Raw genomic sequence first — 17,530 nt, forward strand, 5'->3', positions numbered from 1 at the left:
TTTCGACCAGGGTTCATTCAAAGTCTATCTTCTCCTACAGTTTTCATAGGATCCGGCTGGAAATTTTTGACAATATGGCTGAATGTACTGCCCACAGTCGCTCGTGGCCCGATTTTTGAAAAAATTTTTTTTTATGATTTTTAAAAAATTTCAAAGGCCCGTTGCTTAGCAACGGTGGTGTCCATAGCAACGGTTCTCATTTGCACACAACTTGGTCATGGTATGAACCCACCAACCAAGTTTCATCGAAATCGCCATTGTATTAACAGAAATCGCCATTTTAAATACTGATAATAAGGGTAGAACAGATCTCAAAAAGTTTTTTTTTTTTTCTGACTCGATCGACTTCCCAACAGGGGTGAAAACATAATCTCCTTCCACCTTCGGTGGCAGAGGTAAAAATTATTTATTAGATCTATTGTGACAGCCAACAACACTGCATGCATTCACCATTGTTAACGATCTCCTGCGGCTACAAAGATTAGCGCATTGTGTTGTCGATTGGTTTGTTTGCCAATAAGATGGCGGTGCATGTGAAGCTCCCGGATGTGACGTCATGTGAAATATATCGGTTCAATCGGGACACGATAGCTTAGCTCGTCATTCTTTTTAAATGACAGACTGCTGTGCCATTTGACGCACCAATCGATCGGAGAAGGGTTTCAGAATGTCTTGATTCTCTACAGATGCCGGAAGGGGGGAAAAAAAAAATTGGGTAAATAAAGTTATTCATCTGAGATGGAAACTGACTTCAGAGCCGTTTCTGTGACGGGTAAGTTGTAGTTCTGCGTGTGTACATTGATGTGTGGTACTATAATCCATCGTATTGCAGTTTGTAGTTGGGTATAACTTGTAAAAAGACATACATCATCATCAAAACATGAATGGATGGTTTATGACGCATCAAGAACGTCCTGGCAAAATGGCTTGCAAGTAAACATGTCACTTGTATGTCTGTAACGCAAGTCTGTTTGTTTATTTATTCGAATTCGTCCAAATGTTGCAGTTAACATTGGTTAACTTGTCATGGTCCATAACATGGTTAATTCCAGGATCCATTTCCTCTCGGCCTCACCTTGTAGCAAAATGGTATATTATATTGAAAATAACTCCAGGAATGAGAAGGGTGGGAGAAAACGAGAAGAGAGTCATAGAGCGTATTGATGAACTGTAGGAAAAGGGAAACCGTGGAAGATGCGAGATTTCGTGTGTGTGTGTGTGTGCGTGCGTGCGTGCGTGTGTGCGTGTGTGTGTGTGTGTGTGTGTGTGTGTGTGTGTGTGGGTGTGTGTGTGTGTGTGTGTGTGTGTGCGTGCGTGCGCGCACACAAACAGGTGTCGTGGTGGCAAAGTTTCATCCTGTATCTAATGGTGATGAAGATGGGTGGTGGAGGTTTTAACTTTTAACCTCATCAGCGTACGAGCGATCACGTTTTGCTTTGTCCTCGTGACTGTTTATGTAGCAATTGGTGATTTTATATGAACCGGGTGTGCTTCACAAAGGTTGTATGGTTTCTCTTTGTGAGTTTCAAAGCAAAATACTGTTATGTTTGTGGGGGTAGATGAAGGGATTCCATCGCAGAGATAGGTTTGTGCAGAGTTGCTTGGCACGTGGACTTGTACGATAATAACATCTCGATGTAACCAAGTCGGGAAACTGTGAACGACGAAGGCTACATGATTCTCGTGTTTGTGCTGTGTGAATTGGCTCGCGTGCTCGTTATCTCTTGCTTGATCACTTTGCTGGGGCTCAGGGAAATGTGTGCTCTGCACTGGTCCAGAAGAACGTCTGTTGCACACCAACCCCGAATGTAGATGCAGCAACAGGCAGACAATGAGGTGCTGTGAAGAGAGGGCAAGGCAGAGAGGTATGCGTGGCAAACAGGCAGAGACAGTGCGAGGCAGGCGGGCGAGGGGAGAGAGGGCGGACGGCTTCGTGATCCGCCTTTTATAAGCCCCGGCGAAGGGTGGGGCGATGACCCGAAGTGACGCGCCGTCATCTGAATCGTACCCTTCCATTGGATCCCGGCCCTGCCCTGCTAGGCTCCTGGGGCCGGAAGCGGCCTCATCGCACATCCGGCGTGACACGGCCCGGAGCTCTGCACCAAACTCCCGGGCCGTGTTCTGGCGACTGGACGAGGGTCATGTTGGTCCCGCATGCCCGTTCAGGGCACCCCCGGCAAGCTGTGGTTGGTGTTGTTAACGTGCTTGGCCCATCCCCGCGCCATGCGGTCCGAGTGGCCTGCGCCACGCAGCACACTTGTTTGGTGGAAAATTGCATCGATGTGGAGGTGCAGGGTAATTTTTCCTGTGTGCGGGAGATGGTGGTGAGCAAAGGTGGAGCAAGGTGAGACGCCGTTGTAAATCGGCGCGCAGATTTGAATGAAAGGGCGCGCTATGCGTGTCTTGTACAGTGTTGGTGGAGAGTCTCTCATAGGGTGGCTGCCTGGTTGCGTTGCCTGCTTTGATTTGTATCATGGATAAAAGGAAAGGGTTGGAATGAAAATCAGGATTGAATGGAAGATAGAGATATAATTAGACCTAACTATAAGACCCACACAACGCACTTCGTTCCGTTAACCCATTAGACACGAGGGGAAGGTCTGACTGAATGAAGACGAACAAGATAACTGCCTGGGGATCATTGTATGTTGGGTGCCATTGCCTTAGAGGCATGCAGTTTTACAGAACCGCAACAATATTGTTACGGTTGTGGGGTTGATGGAGGAATTTCAGAGCAAAGTTAGGATTGTATGGAGTTGCTTGGTCCGTGGACATGTAGGAGACATCTCAATGTAAATTAAGTAGGAAAACTGTGAGCTTAATTGTTACTTGTCACCACACGGGGGGTGGTGCTGCGTTAATTAGATTGGGATTAAGACCAAGTTCCCACAGTATGTAATTTCCCCTTGTGACCTTCCCCTACGTTTTTGTATTTACAAGCCAGCCATGAGAGAAGTGCGTTTTTTTTTATACCAACAACAACCATAACCACAAGAAAGACAAACATGCCGAGCAGGCAGAAGCCCCGCCTTCCCAGTTTTCGTGCCAGCAAGCCACGCCCGCAGGTGGATGATTGATGGGTGTGACGTCAGAAGGAAGAGGTTTTTGGTTTTGAGTTTGGTGCAAGGGACAAACACGGTCGAGAGACGAGGGAGCGAGGAGATGGCGTGTAAGATTGGGCATTACGGCTGGCTTTCTTTCAACGCGTGAAGAAGACGGCACAATTCTCATTCGTGCTGAGGTGAATTGACTCGTGTGGTGGAGCAACATGCTGACCATTGCCTCTTGTTTGGGTAATATGAGACAGACCTCGAAGCCTCGTGTATATCACCGAAGAGACGGCGTCATTCTGCAGAGCAGTGGGTCGGTAAGCGCGACCGAAGAAGAAGCTGCACGGCGGTTGATGAGCCCTGGCGTTGAATACCGCTTCCCGAAATACCTCGCATACATTTCCTGCCCAGAGAGCGGCTCGGCACAATTTTTGGGCATGTCGGCTCGCGCAGGACGAAGCACATCGATCGCAAAGTTCAATAAACACCATCTCTTGGCAAAGCTAAGGACCAGAATAAAAGGAGGATTTTCTTTGGTTTCGTTTTCCCCTTGTCTGTATTTCAGTCCATGTGTAGAGGCGCCTCAATTTAAAGCTTAATTTACTTAACGTATTATTATTACATTTTGAATAACCCTTGTAAATATTTCTATTTTCACAAAATCTCCATGTTTATTTTATGTTACTGTGTCTGTGTATTTGTAGTGGGTTCGAGTATAAACCCCTTGTGATCTGCCTCCATCGTTCCGCCAGTGCCGCCAATGTCCCTACCGCACACGCTATAATCTCTGAGGATCATGTGTCCGCCCACTCAGGAAAACCTCTCGGCGATCCGGGCTGGTCGGTGTTAACTGCCCATCCACCACAATTGGGTCTGGGGGATTAAACTCTAACCGCCACGCCCGCGACAATATATTTGATAACACCCGCTTTCTGAGCCATTTGCCTCATTAACGCGTTTTCTAAATTATCGAGCCAAATTTTTTTCCACCCGTCACATGCAGCTGTTTATAAAGATTAATGTTTGTGATCATCTCCTTGAAGCGTTTATACAAATGTAACGTTGTTTTCGGTGAAAGCTACTCAAGGTTTTTGGGTTGTATACAGTACGTACTGTAGTCTGTAATCACACTGACCATAACCTGCTGATTACCAAAAAATTGTCGAGTGTGTGTGTGTTTGTGTTTGTTCATCAAGCTTAACATTTTCTCTCTGCTAACTCTTCTACCGTCACCCCCTCTCTCCCTCTCTCTTTGTCTCCGGACATGTCCGGGCAGTGATTATGTGCAAATGGTGATTTGTCTCCAGACGTATCCGGGCGATGTTTGGCTCCGGACAGAGTTTATGTCCGGGCATTGTTTTTCTTCAGACAGCGTTTGTGTCCAGGCGGTGATTGTCTCTGGACCTGTTCCTGTTTGTCTCCGGATGTGTACGGGCGATGTTTGTCTCCAGACGTGGTTTATGTCCGAAAGGGAGTTTGTTTCCGGATGTGTCTGGGCGGTGTTTGCCTCCCGACGTGTCCGGGCGGTGTTTGCCTCCCGACGTGTCCGGGCGGTGTTTGCCTCCCGACGTGTCCGGGCGGTGTTTGCCTCCCGACGTGTCCGGGCGGTGTTTGCCTCCCGACGATGTCCGGGCGGTGTTTGCCTCCCGACGTGTCCGGGCGGTGTTTGCCTCCCGACGTGTCCGGGCGGTGTTTGCCTCCCGACGTGGCCGGGCGGTGTTTGTCTCCCGACGTGGCCGGGCGGTGTTTGTCTCCCGACGTGGCCGGGCGGTGTTTGTCTCCCGACGTGGCCGGGCGGTGTTTGTCTCCCGACGTGGCCGGGCGGTGTTTGTCTCCCGACGTGGCCGGGCGGTGTTTGTCTCCCGACGTGGCCGGGCGGTGTTTGTCTCCCGACGTGGCCGGGCGGTGTTTGTCTCCCGACGTGTCCGGGCGGTGTTTGTCTCCCGACGTGTCCGGGCGGTGTTTGTCTCCCGACGTGTCCGGGCGGTGTTTGTCTCCCGACGTGTCCGGGCGGTGTTTGTCTCCCGACGTGTCCGGGCGGTGTTTGTCTCCCGACGTGTCCGGGCGGTGTTTGTCTCCCGACGTGTCCGGGCGGTGTTTGTCTCCCGACGTGTCCGGGCGGTGTTTGTCTCCCGACGTGTCCGGGCGGTGTTTGTCTCCCGACGTGTCCGGGCGGTGTTTGTCTCCCGACGTGTCCGGGCGGTGTTTGTCTCCCGACACAGTGGGCGGATCTTGCTTGAGTAGTCATATATCCACTGTGAATAATAGGCAAAGAAGCCAAGGATGCGTCGGAGCGATTTCATGTCCCGAGGCACAGGCAAATCCTGCAAGGGTCGGAGTCGTTCAGGATCCGGGCGCATTTCCCCTCCTTCCACCACATATCCGAGAATACTGAGCCTGTTAGTTGAAAAGATGCATTTGTCTTCATTGTAAGTTATATTCTTTCTCTTCGCAGCCTCAAGAAATTTCGTGAGATTAGCATCATGCTCTTCCCGAGTCATGCCGCAAATAGTAATGTTGTCTAAGTAAGCAAATGTTCCAACCAGTTCTTCTTCTTGGATGAATGAATCCACGATACGTTGGAAGCAAGCCACTCCGTTGGTGACGCCAAAGGGAACCCGAGCAAACTGATAAAGGCGTCCACAGGCCTCAAAAGCGGTGTATGGCTTATCTTCATTTCTGATGGGGATTTGATGATACGCACTACGGAGGTCAATTGTACTAAAAACACGGTATTGAGCAATCTTGTTAACAGTGTCATCTATACGAGGCAGAGGATACCCGTCAAGAAGTGTAAATTTGTTGATAGTTTCTGAATAGTCCACGGCTAAGCGTTTCTTGTGAGTTTCGTTCTTAATGACAACAACCTGTGCACGCCAAGAGGAGTTACTGGGCTCTATAATACCTTCCTTCAACATCCTTTGAATTTCCTTTTCAATGAATTTACGATCATCGGGAGAGTACCGGCGTGATCGAGCAGCAACAGGATAACAATCAGCTGTCAAGTTGGCAAACAGTTCTGGAGGGTCAACACACAGTGTACTGAGTCCACAGATAACAAGAGGAGGCAAACTACCTCCATATGTCAGTGTAACACTATCATGCAGTCCCTGAAAATCCTGGCCCAAAACTATATCTGAACACAGCTGAGGGAGTATGGACAGACGCACATCTTGGTAGCACCGACCGTTTACTTTGATATTGACTCGACAGAACCCTGATATCTGAGCGGTGAAGGAAGTAGATGCCATGGAAACATTGCCTTGGGTGTGATGTACATTTAAGGAATGGCACTTAACGAGGTCGGGATGGATAAAACTTTCTGAACTACCACTATCCATAAGGCCATCCAATTCCACTCCATTGAGCGTGACCCTCACAACCGCCTTTGATAACACCCCTGGGGCAGCGGCAGAAGACACAGCCGCTAGCGTTGCCTGATCAGAGGAAGTTGCACAAGCACCAGTAGCTACTGATGAAGTACTACGGCACACCTTAGCAAAATGACCCTTTTTATGGCACTTATGACACACAGCCTCTCGTGCCGGACATTTTACACGTGGGTGTTTTAAAAAACCACAAAAGAAACATTTAACACCCGTAGCAGCCATTACAGTTGTGGGTTCCATTTCACCGGTATTCTGATTGGATGAGGCAGCACCCAATGAACCGGAGGGTTGAATAACACAATAAGATTCTGAATTTCTTTGCGCTGAATCTAGAGATCTCGCCTGATCAAACATGGTAGCTAAATCTAAAGTCTTGTTCTCTAATAGACGTTGTCTGATCAGTGGTGACTGCAGGCCGCTAATGAAGGCATCCCTGATGGATTCTTCGCAATGTTGAGTTGCTGTTACAGCCCCAAAGTTACACTCTTTACTTAACGTTTTCAGAGTCAGAAGGTATTCATCTAAGGACTCTCCGACCTGCTGGCAGCGAGTTGCAAGACGATGGCGTGCAAACACTTCATTAGTGGGCTTTACGTACTGTGACTGTAAAGTACGGATAGCCTCATCATAAATGGTACACTCTGATATAGTTTCGTATAGTCTTGGTGAGACAAAATTTGTAAGCAGACTCATCTTATCCAGATTATCCTGTGGTAGAGCTCCCAGGAAGTTTTCGAACGTCTTCAACCAGTGTTTCCATTCTTGTGCCGCCATGGGTGAACTGGGATCCGAATCCAGCCTCTCTGGTCTCAGCAAACGCTCCATTCCAGTGTAGGCCTCGGCGCTCTTCTGGTCCAATCCAACCAGGTAAGTTTTGTGAGAATAAATTATTGTTGTAGTAATCAACAATAGACCTTTTCGATCGGCTTTATTCTCACAAAACCCATACGCATATCTACAACAACATAAATATACATAGGGTAAGAATAACAAAATACAATAACTTGTACACATAATACTGAAGGCAAATACCACATACGCATCACATAATAACGAAGTTAAACTCCATACTCTAATCCCAATTACATTCCTCAGAGTACATTATTCCTAATATAGTATATAACATACCATTACTGTTCCAGCATGACTTTCCACGGAGTACGTGGTATACGTGTCATCACCAGCCATTGACCTTCATATACAGTGCTGCCACATCCGCCCAATTTCCGTTGCCGCCAATTACAGTACGGCACTTTATTATCACAACAGACCCGTTGCTCGGACTTATCCGGGCGGCGATCTATGTTCTGGGCGATCGGTCGGGCCGACTCGACTTGCGGCTCTGTCAGAGCGATGATTTGGCGGCCGACGACCCCCCCGGCCCGTAACATTTGGTTGTCAGGAGTGGAGATACGAACCCCTCCGCAGCAAAATTCACGGAGTCGGATCAGGGGTATACGGAGCAACCCCCCCCCCCCCCCGTGTCCCCAAATTACGAGCGTTGTAAATTTTATTCCCAGCACGCAAAATGTTCAGCCAAGGCGAGCTGAGCCAGTGAGGTGGATGTAGAGTTAATGGAACCAAAGGCCCAGGACGAGATCACCATGCAGGCCTCCGTTATGCAGATTGACTTCTTCTTCTTCTTCTTCTTTCGGCTGCTCCCGTTAGGGGTCGCCACAGCGGATCATCCGTATGATCCGCATAGAGATTTGGCACATGTTTTACGCCGGATGCCCTTCCTGACGCAACCCTACGACACAGGGATATGGTACACCTATTTTAACCGGGGTATACACCGGCCCAGTATACTGGTACTCATTTCGCCGACCTCGGAAGGATGACAGGCTGAGTCAACCCCCTGGTGTATTAATTCAGTGGCCCAACGGGGCTTGAACTCAGGACCTTTTGGATCACAAGCCGCTGCCCTAACCACTGCGCCAACACCAGGCTCCATTATGCAGATTGACTATACCCCGCAAATAAATTAAGAGTCCGAAATGGGCGCAGCGGCGAGGGCCGCGATGTATGACACCCCCACCTCTCCCCTCCTCCATCAAAATCCCTCCCCGCTCCCCAGCGAAACCGCGACCGACAATGGCCAATCGATTGCCACGGAGGTAGCTGACGTGAGAGGGATGTTGGATGCATTGATGGGAGCAATGAGAGTAAACGCAGAAGCAATGAACGAAATGAATAAAAAAAATGGATGGAAACGCACTCGAAGCGAAAAACGAGATGAAGGAAATGAATAACAAAATGGATACGAATGCGCAGCAAATGAAAGAAGAGATGAAGGAAATGAAAAATGGCATGAATATGAACATGGATAAAAAATATGCAAACGCTGCGGGAGGAGATGCAGTGCGTGGGGCGAGGCTTGCAGGCGGGCATAATGGCGATTGCGTGCGACGAGATACGGGCAGTGAAGCACAAAATGGCGGCGCCACGTGCTGGAGCGAACGAGCTGAGGGAGAGTGTGGATTGCGTCGGCCCCGCGGTGGAGGACAAAGTAATACGGGAGACGTGTAAGACGAGACTCGTGCAGGTGACAAAGAAAGTGACGGTGACACAGAGGGAAAAATTAAATGGGGTGACGGAGACGTGTATAAGACACGTAAAGACGAAGGAGATAGAATTAACAGACACGAAGGGAGACGCAGGAATTAAAAGAAATAACAGAGACACGGGAGATAGAGGGTGAATTGGATGGGGGTGAAAGACGAGCACACACACATGGAGATAGCGAGGGACAATGAAGGGGAGCTCGGGGAATGTCTCGTGACCCGGTGCAAGCAGCCGGATAGCGGATTTTTTTTATGGAACGAGGGGAGGGAATATTCCCCCATGAAGCGGATCTCGACCCGGTGGGTCCAGTCGAGCTTTGCGAGGTAGAGGGGGCGAGTGCTGTTGACGGGTGCACGTGGAGCTTGGGGGGTTTGGAGACCCTGGGAGCGCTTGAGGTTGCACAAATCCCCCAGCATGGTCGTCCCGGTGTGTGTATGTACGAGTGAGCCGAAATGCGTGCTGGAAAGCACACATAGCGTGAGTGTTATGGCGTGTGTAAGCGATTCCCCGTGTGTAAAAGAAACTGCGTGTGTGAGTAATATAGTGTGCGTGGGTGGAAAGGAGTGCCTTAGTAAAAGACCGTGTGTGAGTGGAACTACGTGTGCGAGGGAAATGGCATGTGTGAATGAATGGCAGTGTGTGAGAGTGCTGTACGTGTGGGAGATGGCGGTTGGCATGTGCGAACATGCAATCACATGCCCCGGTGTGAATGTCATGTTGAGGTGTGTGAGCGTCGTGGCACGTGGAAGTTTGTGCGTGAGAGTGCGACGACGACGGTGTCTGACGGTGGACATAGGCCGAGTAGCGGCCGTAGCTGTTTTAGGGAACCGTGCCGGGTTTGAACGGCACCGCGCGCGGGGTCCGTGCTGTGCTTCGCACGAGGCCGCCACGTGCGCGCTTGCGTGAGTGAAACCCGGTCCGGAAACGCCGCGGTGGATTCGAGCCGACCCCGCAGACTGACAGAAGGTAGGCTGGATAAAGAATTTGGACCGGATGAGTTCTCCACGCGAGCGTGTTTGTGAAGCTCCGACGAGTCGAGCACATGTGTTCGCGTGGGGAACCCCTCAAAACGCGAGGCTTGTTTTTAATGCGCAGGGTGACGTCGTGGATGCATGGTTGGAGTCCGGCAGGAGAGGAATCCCTGCCGGATGGTTCCGTCCGAGAAGGGACGAGGTGCGCGAAGCGCGAGCAGCTGCCATGACGTCACAGGGAAAGAGCGCAGGTTGCGAGTTGCCGCGCTGGTGTGCGCATGAAAAAAAAGCAAGCCTTGTTCCGGGTGAACAGGATTCCCTGGGCAAGGGGTGGAAGACCCCCCTGTAGGGAACCCAGGAAGTACGAGTTAGGGGGATGGGTTAGTGATAGTTAGACTGGCTTCATGGGGGCAGGGACAAGGCCTCATGGAGCCTGTGGAATGGATTAGTTAGAGGGATTTCAGTTTAGATTTAGGAAATGGGAATTGTTGGATTTTTGGAGACATGGACAGACTGGAAATGTGTAGTGGAGACGTAGCTTAGCTACATAGAGTAAATGGAATGTGCATCAATGTAAGGGATGACGAGGGAGCATGAGTTAGTCATGGGATTTAATAAGGAAGTACGGCAGTACAGAGTGTTGGTGTGAGCTGTGAAATGGAAAGTGTGTGAGGAATGAGTATGGGACAGCGGGCGCAAGTGTGCGAGTTGAGCGAATATAGTAAGCATGGTGCGAATGACTGGTTGGGGGCGGAGTGATTCCCACCCAAGTGACCCTGGGGTCAGTTTAATGTTAGCTAAATTTAAAAACAGAAGTTCGTTTTGTTGGTGTTGAGAGAAGGCACGAAACCCATTTGGAGGGGTGCAAAAGTTCATGGACCGGCTAGGAGCGTGGCTGTGGAAAGGTGAGTTTTGTTTCGTGGGCACCCCGAGCACCGGACGAGTCGGCCAGAGTAGGCCAAGGGCCCAAGAGGGGCCGGGATAGTGTAGTGGGCATGGGCGACCCTCGGAAAGGGTCCCGGGGCATCAACACACAACGTGGGCATCGGAGGGGGGCAATGCCAGAGAGGGTAACCCCCCGCGTTTATAGGGAGCAGCTCGGCTCGGAGGCAGCCTGCAGGCCTGGGGGTGCCATGGTTAGAATTCGGCAGAGGGGGAGTTCCTGCCAGTTGAGCCATGCTGCCCAGCCAGGAAATTGTGCAAGAGCACGAATGAAAATTTGAGGGCAAGGCCCAAATTTGTAATGGACACCAACACAGGCAACGGGAATCATGGTTTTTAGAACCGATAGTTTAAAGTGTGAGGTGTTTTTGGAAAGCCCCGGGGTAGTTTCAGGTCAATGAATGTTCGGGTAGATAGGAGATGTACCCCTTCGCACCATCCATCCCTTCGCTCGTTGTAGGCTGCTGGACTCACCTTGGTAGATCGCTGAACTCTGAGGAAGCCATTCTGAGGCTTTGTTGGGCCTCGAAACAGGACGCTAGTCTCTCCCTGTTCTCCTCCAGAGAGGGAACGTAGGGGTTGGGAGTAGGCTAGGTGGACATGATAGGAGTAGGCGAGGTGGACATGATTTGTTTTAGCGCCGACAATTTTAGTTAAGTTGTCCGAATGAGTCTGAGAGTTTGTTCAGTTAGTTACGCAGCGCATTCGGTTTTTTTTATTTTTGGGACACGTGTAAAGAAATGTCGCACTCAGGGATCCGAAGGTAGAACGTACTCGGGGAAAACTTACACATGCTGGTCACACAAAAATATGACGACTCGGGACGAGTCTGTAAAAAGGGGAGGGGGTAGTGTTACGAATTTGGAATTCGATTGCACACAACATACAGGTTCCTTTAGTCAGCTATGTCGATAAGTGCTTGTTCCCTAGATAGCTTACCTTCCATTGTTTAAATGTTCAGAAATCGATTTGATGCACTGCGGATCGATTTAATAGTGAGGGAACGAACAATGGAGACATCCCTCCCCCTCTTCTGCGAAGAGCCTTCTGAGCCAAAACGGGGTGGAGCGATGAGAGGTCTCCTTCGGGGCTCCCTGCTGACGTTCTCAAAGTTAAGTTTCTGGTCGTTATTTGTCCCGTTTTAACTGTTTAATTTTCTCACCTACATGTTACTGTGTGTTCCTAGTTCGGTTTCGTTTCAAAAATCGTGCTATTTTGTGAGTATTTTTGTCGACGTCCTTACCTGGTGTTTGAGGCCTAGGCCTTGGCCGAGGCTTGAGGCCTACCGGTTCCACTCTGTGTTCGATCATTTTTTTTTGTTTTGTTTTGTTTTTGTTTTTTCTCTCCATTACCTTCAATTTCTATCCTCCCCATTACCTTCAATTTTCATCCTCCCCACTTTCCAAACATCCCCCATTCTCCCAACTAATCTCTTTCTTATCTCAAAAAAAAAAATAAAAATACCCAACAACAACAACAACAACAACACGCTCACCTTCTCCCGATTCTGCTTCCTCTTATTCTTCCTCTTAACTTCCTCCTCGTCTTCTTCCTCAATTTTTTTCTACACTTCCATGACCTAATCTGTTGAACTCTCTCAAACATTAATATTAACAACAAAAACGATCTTATAATGCTTCATCTTCCTCTCTCACACATGTGGTACTCTTTACTGTTTCATAATGCACTACTCTTCTGCTATTTTAACAGACTGCTCTCATTTCGAGCTCTCCTTCATTCCTTGCCGAAAAAATCCAACTATTACAGCGCTTCTTCTCTTCATTCTCTGAATTCGCCTTCATTGCATCCATCAAGAATTGTGTTAAATCGCATCTCTGACCTAAAACTTTTAAAAACCACAGTTTGCCATGGATGTTCGCTTTCCATCAATCATTATTTTTTTCCAACTTCAGTGCCAACTCACCCCCCTCACCCCTCACTCTCACTCTCACTCTCAAAGCAACCATCCCACTCTTCTCCCTCCAAGCCTCCCTCTCACCTCTCTCAAAAATTCCCTCCTCACCTTTCTCCCACGTTTCATCCCCCTCACTCATCCTTCTCAAAGTTTCCCCCCTCTCATCCACCAAGCTGCCTCCCCCCACTGCCCTCTCACCTCCATCTCTTCACTCCACGTCCTCAAATCCTCAACTGCCTTCTTCCTTGTCTCTTGTCCCCCCCCTCGCCCCCAGCACCACAGAGCCTTTTCTCCTCCTCCTCATTCGGCCCCCTCCCCTCGCTATTCTGCAATACCCCACACTCTTTCAACAACCCTCCTTACCTCCCCCCCTCATCCCTTGTCCTACCCTCCCCCTCCACCTCCTGCACCGAAAGCCTCCTCCCCTACCTCTTCATTAAAAGTGTGGACCTCAAATATCCGGGGCCTTCGCTCAAACCTTTCAGATCTTTCCATACAGGTTGCCACTGACAAACCAGACATTATCTGCCTAACAGAAGCTTACCTCTCCCAAGACGTGTCTGACTCCCAAGTATCTCTCCCCGGTTACTCCCTCTTACGGTATGACAGACCTGAGCCTCGTCCTGATGGAGGTGTTGCTCTCTTCATCAAAGACTCTATTTCTCAATCTCCATGCACTGCTCTCACTCCCCCACACCCCCAGGAATACCTCTGGCTTCGGCTTCCCCTCCACTCCCACCTCATGTTTATATGTGTACTGTACCGTCCACCGAACAGTGATGACTCCATCTACACCTCACTATCCGAAAACATGGACCATCTTCTATCTTCTCATCCAAACTCTCTCTTCCTGTTATGTGGTGAATTCAATTGTCATCACGCCAGTTGGCTAGGTGTGGGTACCTCTCTCACCTGTCATGGCACCTCAGCAAAAGCTTTCTGCGACTCATTAGGACTGACTCAATCGGTCAACTTCCCGACCCGGATCTCAACCAATGGTACTCCATCTCTTCTGGATCTGATTTTGACAAATTTCCCTGACAATATCTGCTGCTCTTCCTTCACTCCAATCGGTTCTTCTGACCACGTCCTTGTCAAAGTGGACATCTCTCTGGCTGTTATCAGAGAACCACCTCACCGCCGTCGAGTCTGGCATTTCACTCAAGCCGACTGGCAGGGTCTCCGAGCAGCCATCAAACTTACAGACTGGTCTCCTATCACTACTTTCTCAAACATCAACTCATCCTCGGAATTCTTTCAAAGAAACTTGCTCTCCCTCATGCACAGATTTATCCCCTCTCGTCTTCAGTTGTCCCAGCCTTCCTCCCGCCCTTGGTTTACTGAAGCTTGTGGCGAGGCAGTTGTCCTGAAACAACTTGCCTTTGCCTCATGGAAAGCAAACCAAACTGAGGGCAATCTCAGTTCTTTCCACAAAGCTCGGAACAAGTGTGTATCTACCCTCAGGAGAGCCAGAAAACAACATCTTTCTCATCTCAAGTCTGAACTCTCAAACCTCTCTCCCTCCTCAAAATCCTGGTGGCGTTTAATCAAATCTGTTTCTGGTGTATGTTCCCCCTCCATCCCCTCCCTTACCTCAAATGGCCGCACTGCTGATACCACATGTGATAAAGCTGAATGTCTAAACTCGGTGTTTGCAGCTAAATCTTGTGTCCTAAACCCATCACTTTCTCTACCCACTTTACCCAGTCGCACCCAACTCTCCCTGGACTCTGTATCCTTTTCTCCTGACAACGTGGAGAGCTTGCTTTCAAACCTCGAGTCAGATTCTGCAACCGGTCCAGACGGCATCAGCCCACGTGTCCTCAAAGCCTGCTCTTCTGCTCTTGCTCACCCTCTCTCTGTTCTATTCACCCTCTCGTTTGCCCAAGGTCATCTGCTATCTGCTTGGAAATCTGCTAACATCACTGCCCTGCATAAAAAGGTGCAAAAACAGATGCCTGTAACTACAGACCAATCAGCCTTCTCCCAATCATCAGCAAGGTTATGGAATCCATCATCGCTTCAGACATGAAATCCTTCCTCTTCTCCAATGGCTTGATTTCCAATCATCAATTTGGTTTCAGACCAGGTCACTCTACCCTGGATATGCTGCTTCTGCTCTCCCATCAATGGATGGAGGTCCTCAATGCCAGACAGGAAATCCGAGCCGTATCCCTGGACATATCACGTGCTTTTGACACAGTCTGGCATCCTGCACTACTCACCAAACTCTCTTCCCATGGTATTCAAGGCCATCTCCACTCATGGCTCGCAGACTTCCTCTCCTGTCGCAGTCAACGTGTGGCCCTAAATGGAGTTCTTTCATCCCCTCTTCCTGTGCAGGCTGGAGTTCCTCAAGGTAGCGTTCTGGGCCCTGTTCTTTTTCTGGTTTTCATCAATGATCTCTCGGACTCTCTGGAAAATCCTCTATTTCTCTTTGCCGACGACTCCACCCTCTGCCGTACCATCTGTCATCCCTCAGACCGGCAAGCAGCAGCTTCTTCGCTCACTGCAGATCTGGATAAAATCACAAACTGGTCCAACACGTGGAACATGTCTTTCAATCCAGACAAATCTCACACTCTCACTATGTCTCTTCGAAAGGACCGTTTAGAAAACCCCCCCATCCACTTTCTCAACAATCCTCTGGAAGAAGTTTTTTCTTTCAAGCTTCTGGGTCTCACTATCTGCCATGACCTTTCCTGGGAAAGTCACATTTCCAACCTCGCCTCAAAAGCCAGTCGCCGACTGGGAATCCTCCATCGTGCAAAGTCCTTCCTCAGCCCACCTGAGCTCCTGACCACATACAAAGTTTTTGTCCGCAGCCTGATGGAGTACTGCTCTCCCCTCTGGGCTGGTGCTCCTGCCTCCCACCTTTCTCGGCTTCACGCTGTCGAAACCAGGGCATTGAAGATCATCAGCATCTCCCGCAATGAAGCTGAGTCTTTGGGCCTCTCACTCAATCACCGCAGGTTGGTCGGTGGTCTTTCTGTCTTCTACAGACTCCTCTCCAGCCTTGCCTCCCCTGCTCTCTGTGCGATTTGTCCCCACCACATTTCCACAGGGCGCTCAAGGTCCGCCAACAACCCCCTTCTGGTAAAACTACCAAAATCACGAATCACTGCTCATCTTCACTCTTTCATTCCTCTTTTTTTCCCGCCTTTGGAATAAACTCCCTCACTCTATTCATTCCCATTCTTCCCTCCAGGCCTTCAAAACAGCTGTTCACCACCACCTCTTATCTTCCCCCATCTAAATTCCTCGATCTTTTCTACCCCCGATAATCCACCCAAGCCCACTTCCTTCAATTCCCCTGCTTTCCTTCCTGAAAGTCTGTGTAATGTCCATCTTCTCTTCGCCATGTTCCCCGTCCCATCCCCATCCCTCTCCCTTCCACAGTTCACCTAATGTGTCTGTTCCACACTGTTTTGTCCCTTCCACTCCCGCCCCTCTTGTCTCATGCCCCCTTGCTGTGAGTTGTGTGTTAGCTCTCATACGAGCCTCGACAAGGTATACAAAAAAAAAAAAAGAGGACGAAGAACCCTGCCGTCCCGTGATTCATGATGTCAACAACTCCCTCCCACCCGTGGTTGAGCGGGGGATGGATCACGAGGGCATGAGTCATGCCGGGCGTGGGGGAGGGGGGGTGGAAGAGTATAAGGAAGAGATCCTCTAGTTGGTTCGTGTTCAGGGGTTGTTCAGTGGAGCTTCGGTTTCTGTTCGGTGTAGTTGTTCAGCAGAGCTGCGGGTCCTGCTTGGCTCGGTAGGCTTTTTGGAGAGCTGCTTTGTTTTGGAAGGAAGTTGAGCCAGTTGCTCGGCTCGAGCTGCGAATGGTGGCTTCTTCTTCTTCTTGGTTCGTGGAGCTCTTTGTTCTCCGTTTGGTTTCCGGCTTGGTGCGACTTGTCGACCTCTTCTTGGAGGTCGTTCCACGGGGAAGCGACGCATCGACGGGAAGGATCGGCGCTTCGTCTCACCAGCACATGTTGAGAAGTGCGAGAGGATTCGCGGGAGCTCGGGAAGGACCGCGGCTCACGGCGATTGGATCCAGCTCGCTCTCGCTGGAGCCCGGGTCCGAACAACTTGAAGACCACACGAGGTGGAGAGGTTCGAGATAGGTTCTGGGTTTCAGCTCACCTGTCCTCCGAGCTGGAGCTCGCTATTAAAGGCCTCTGCCACCATTTATTGGGTGTGTGTGTGTGCGTACGTGTGTCCATGGGCCCGTCTAATAAGAAGGAAACTGTTAAGTGCTTTGTATGCTGTGAATGTTTGCATCGCATTTCGTAAAGTCTGTATAGTTCTGCTCTTACGTGCTTCCCTAGTTCCCCATTATTATTAATAAATACCCCAATTGTTATACGTTTCCAGCTCGTCGAGTCGATTCTTTCAATGACTGAGCATTTCGTGTGTTGGGAGTTAGAAAGCCGTTGGTTTGCCGTAAAAGGGGGACATTCGGACCGACGATTCTCATTGATTAAGCCGCTCGGAATCGCGCACGGTACAGGCTCGCCTCGACGGTTTGTTCCGTTCGAGTTCCGTCGAGGGTGGAATACCCTGGTAGTTGGATTACGTGGGTATTTAGGTACATCGAAGATTGGCAATCGACCCTACCCCACGTGATCTGCCCATTGGCGTATTTCGGTTCTTGTACCAAGGACCCGTCGCTCGGACTTCTCTGGGTGGCGATCTATATTCCGGGCG

General features: G+C 49.7%; 1 protein-coding gene across 7 annotated transcripts in view; it reads left to right on the forward strand.

The window, feature by feature from the left end:
• The window catches only part of LOC147030661 (uncharacterized), a 131,899-nt gene that overhangs the window by 81,789 nt on the left and 32,580 nt on the right, over positions 1–17,530 (forward strand). For 3 of the 7 annotated variants that reach the window (XR_015056467.1, XR_015056468.1, XM_085874912.1), the window contains exon 1: positions 626–772. The exons of 1 other annotated variant lie outside the window; for it this stretch is intronic. Coding sequence is in view for 4 of the 6 variants with exons in the window: in XM_085874912.1 (XP_085731038.1) it covers positions 739–772 (34 nt within the window). In the remaining 2 variants the exon portion in view is untranslated. Of the gene's footprint in view, positions 1–625; positions 773–17,530 lie in introns of those variants that run through there. 3 more of the 7 variants (XM_085874906.1, XM_085874911.1, XM_085874910.1) reach the window with 2 other exon arrangements.

The sequence above is a fragment of the Eptatretus burgeri genome, chromosome 3 (genome assembly GCF_056783735.1).
Source record: "Eptatretus burgeri isolate ZD-2024b chromosome 3, Ebu_testis_v1, whole genome shotgun sequence".
Classification (NCBI taxonomy): domain Eukaryota; kingdom Metazoa; phylum Chordata; class Myxini; order Myxiniformes; family Myxinidae; genus Eptatretus; species Eptatretus burgeri.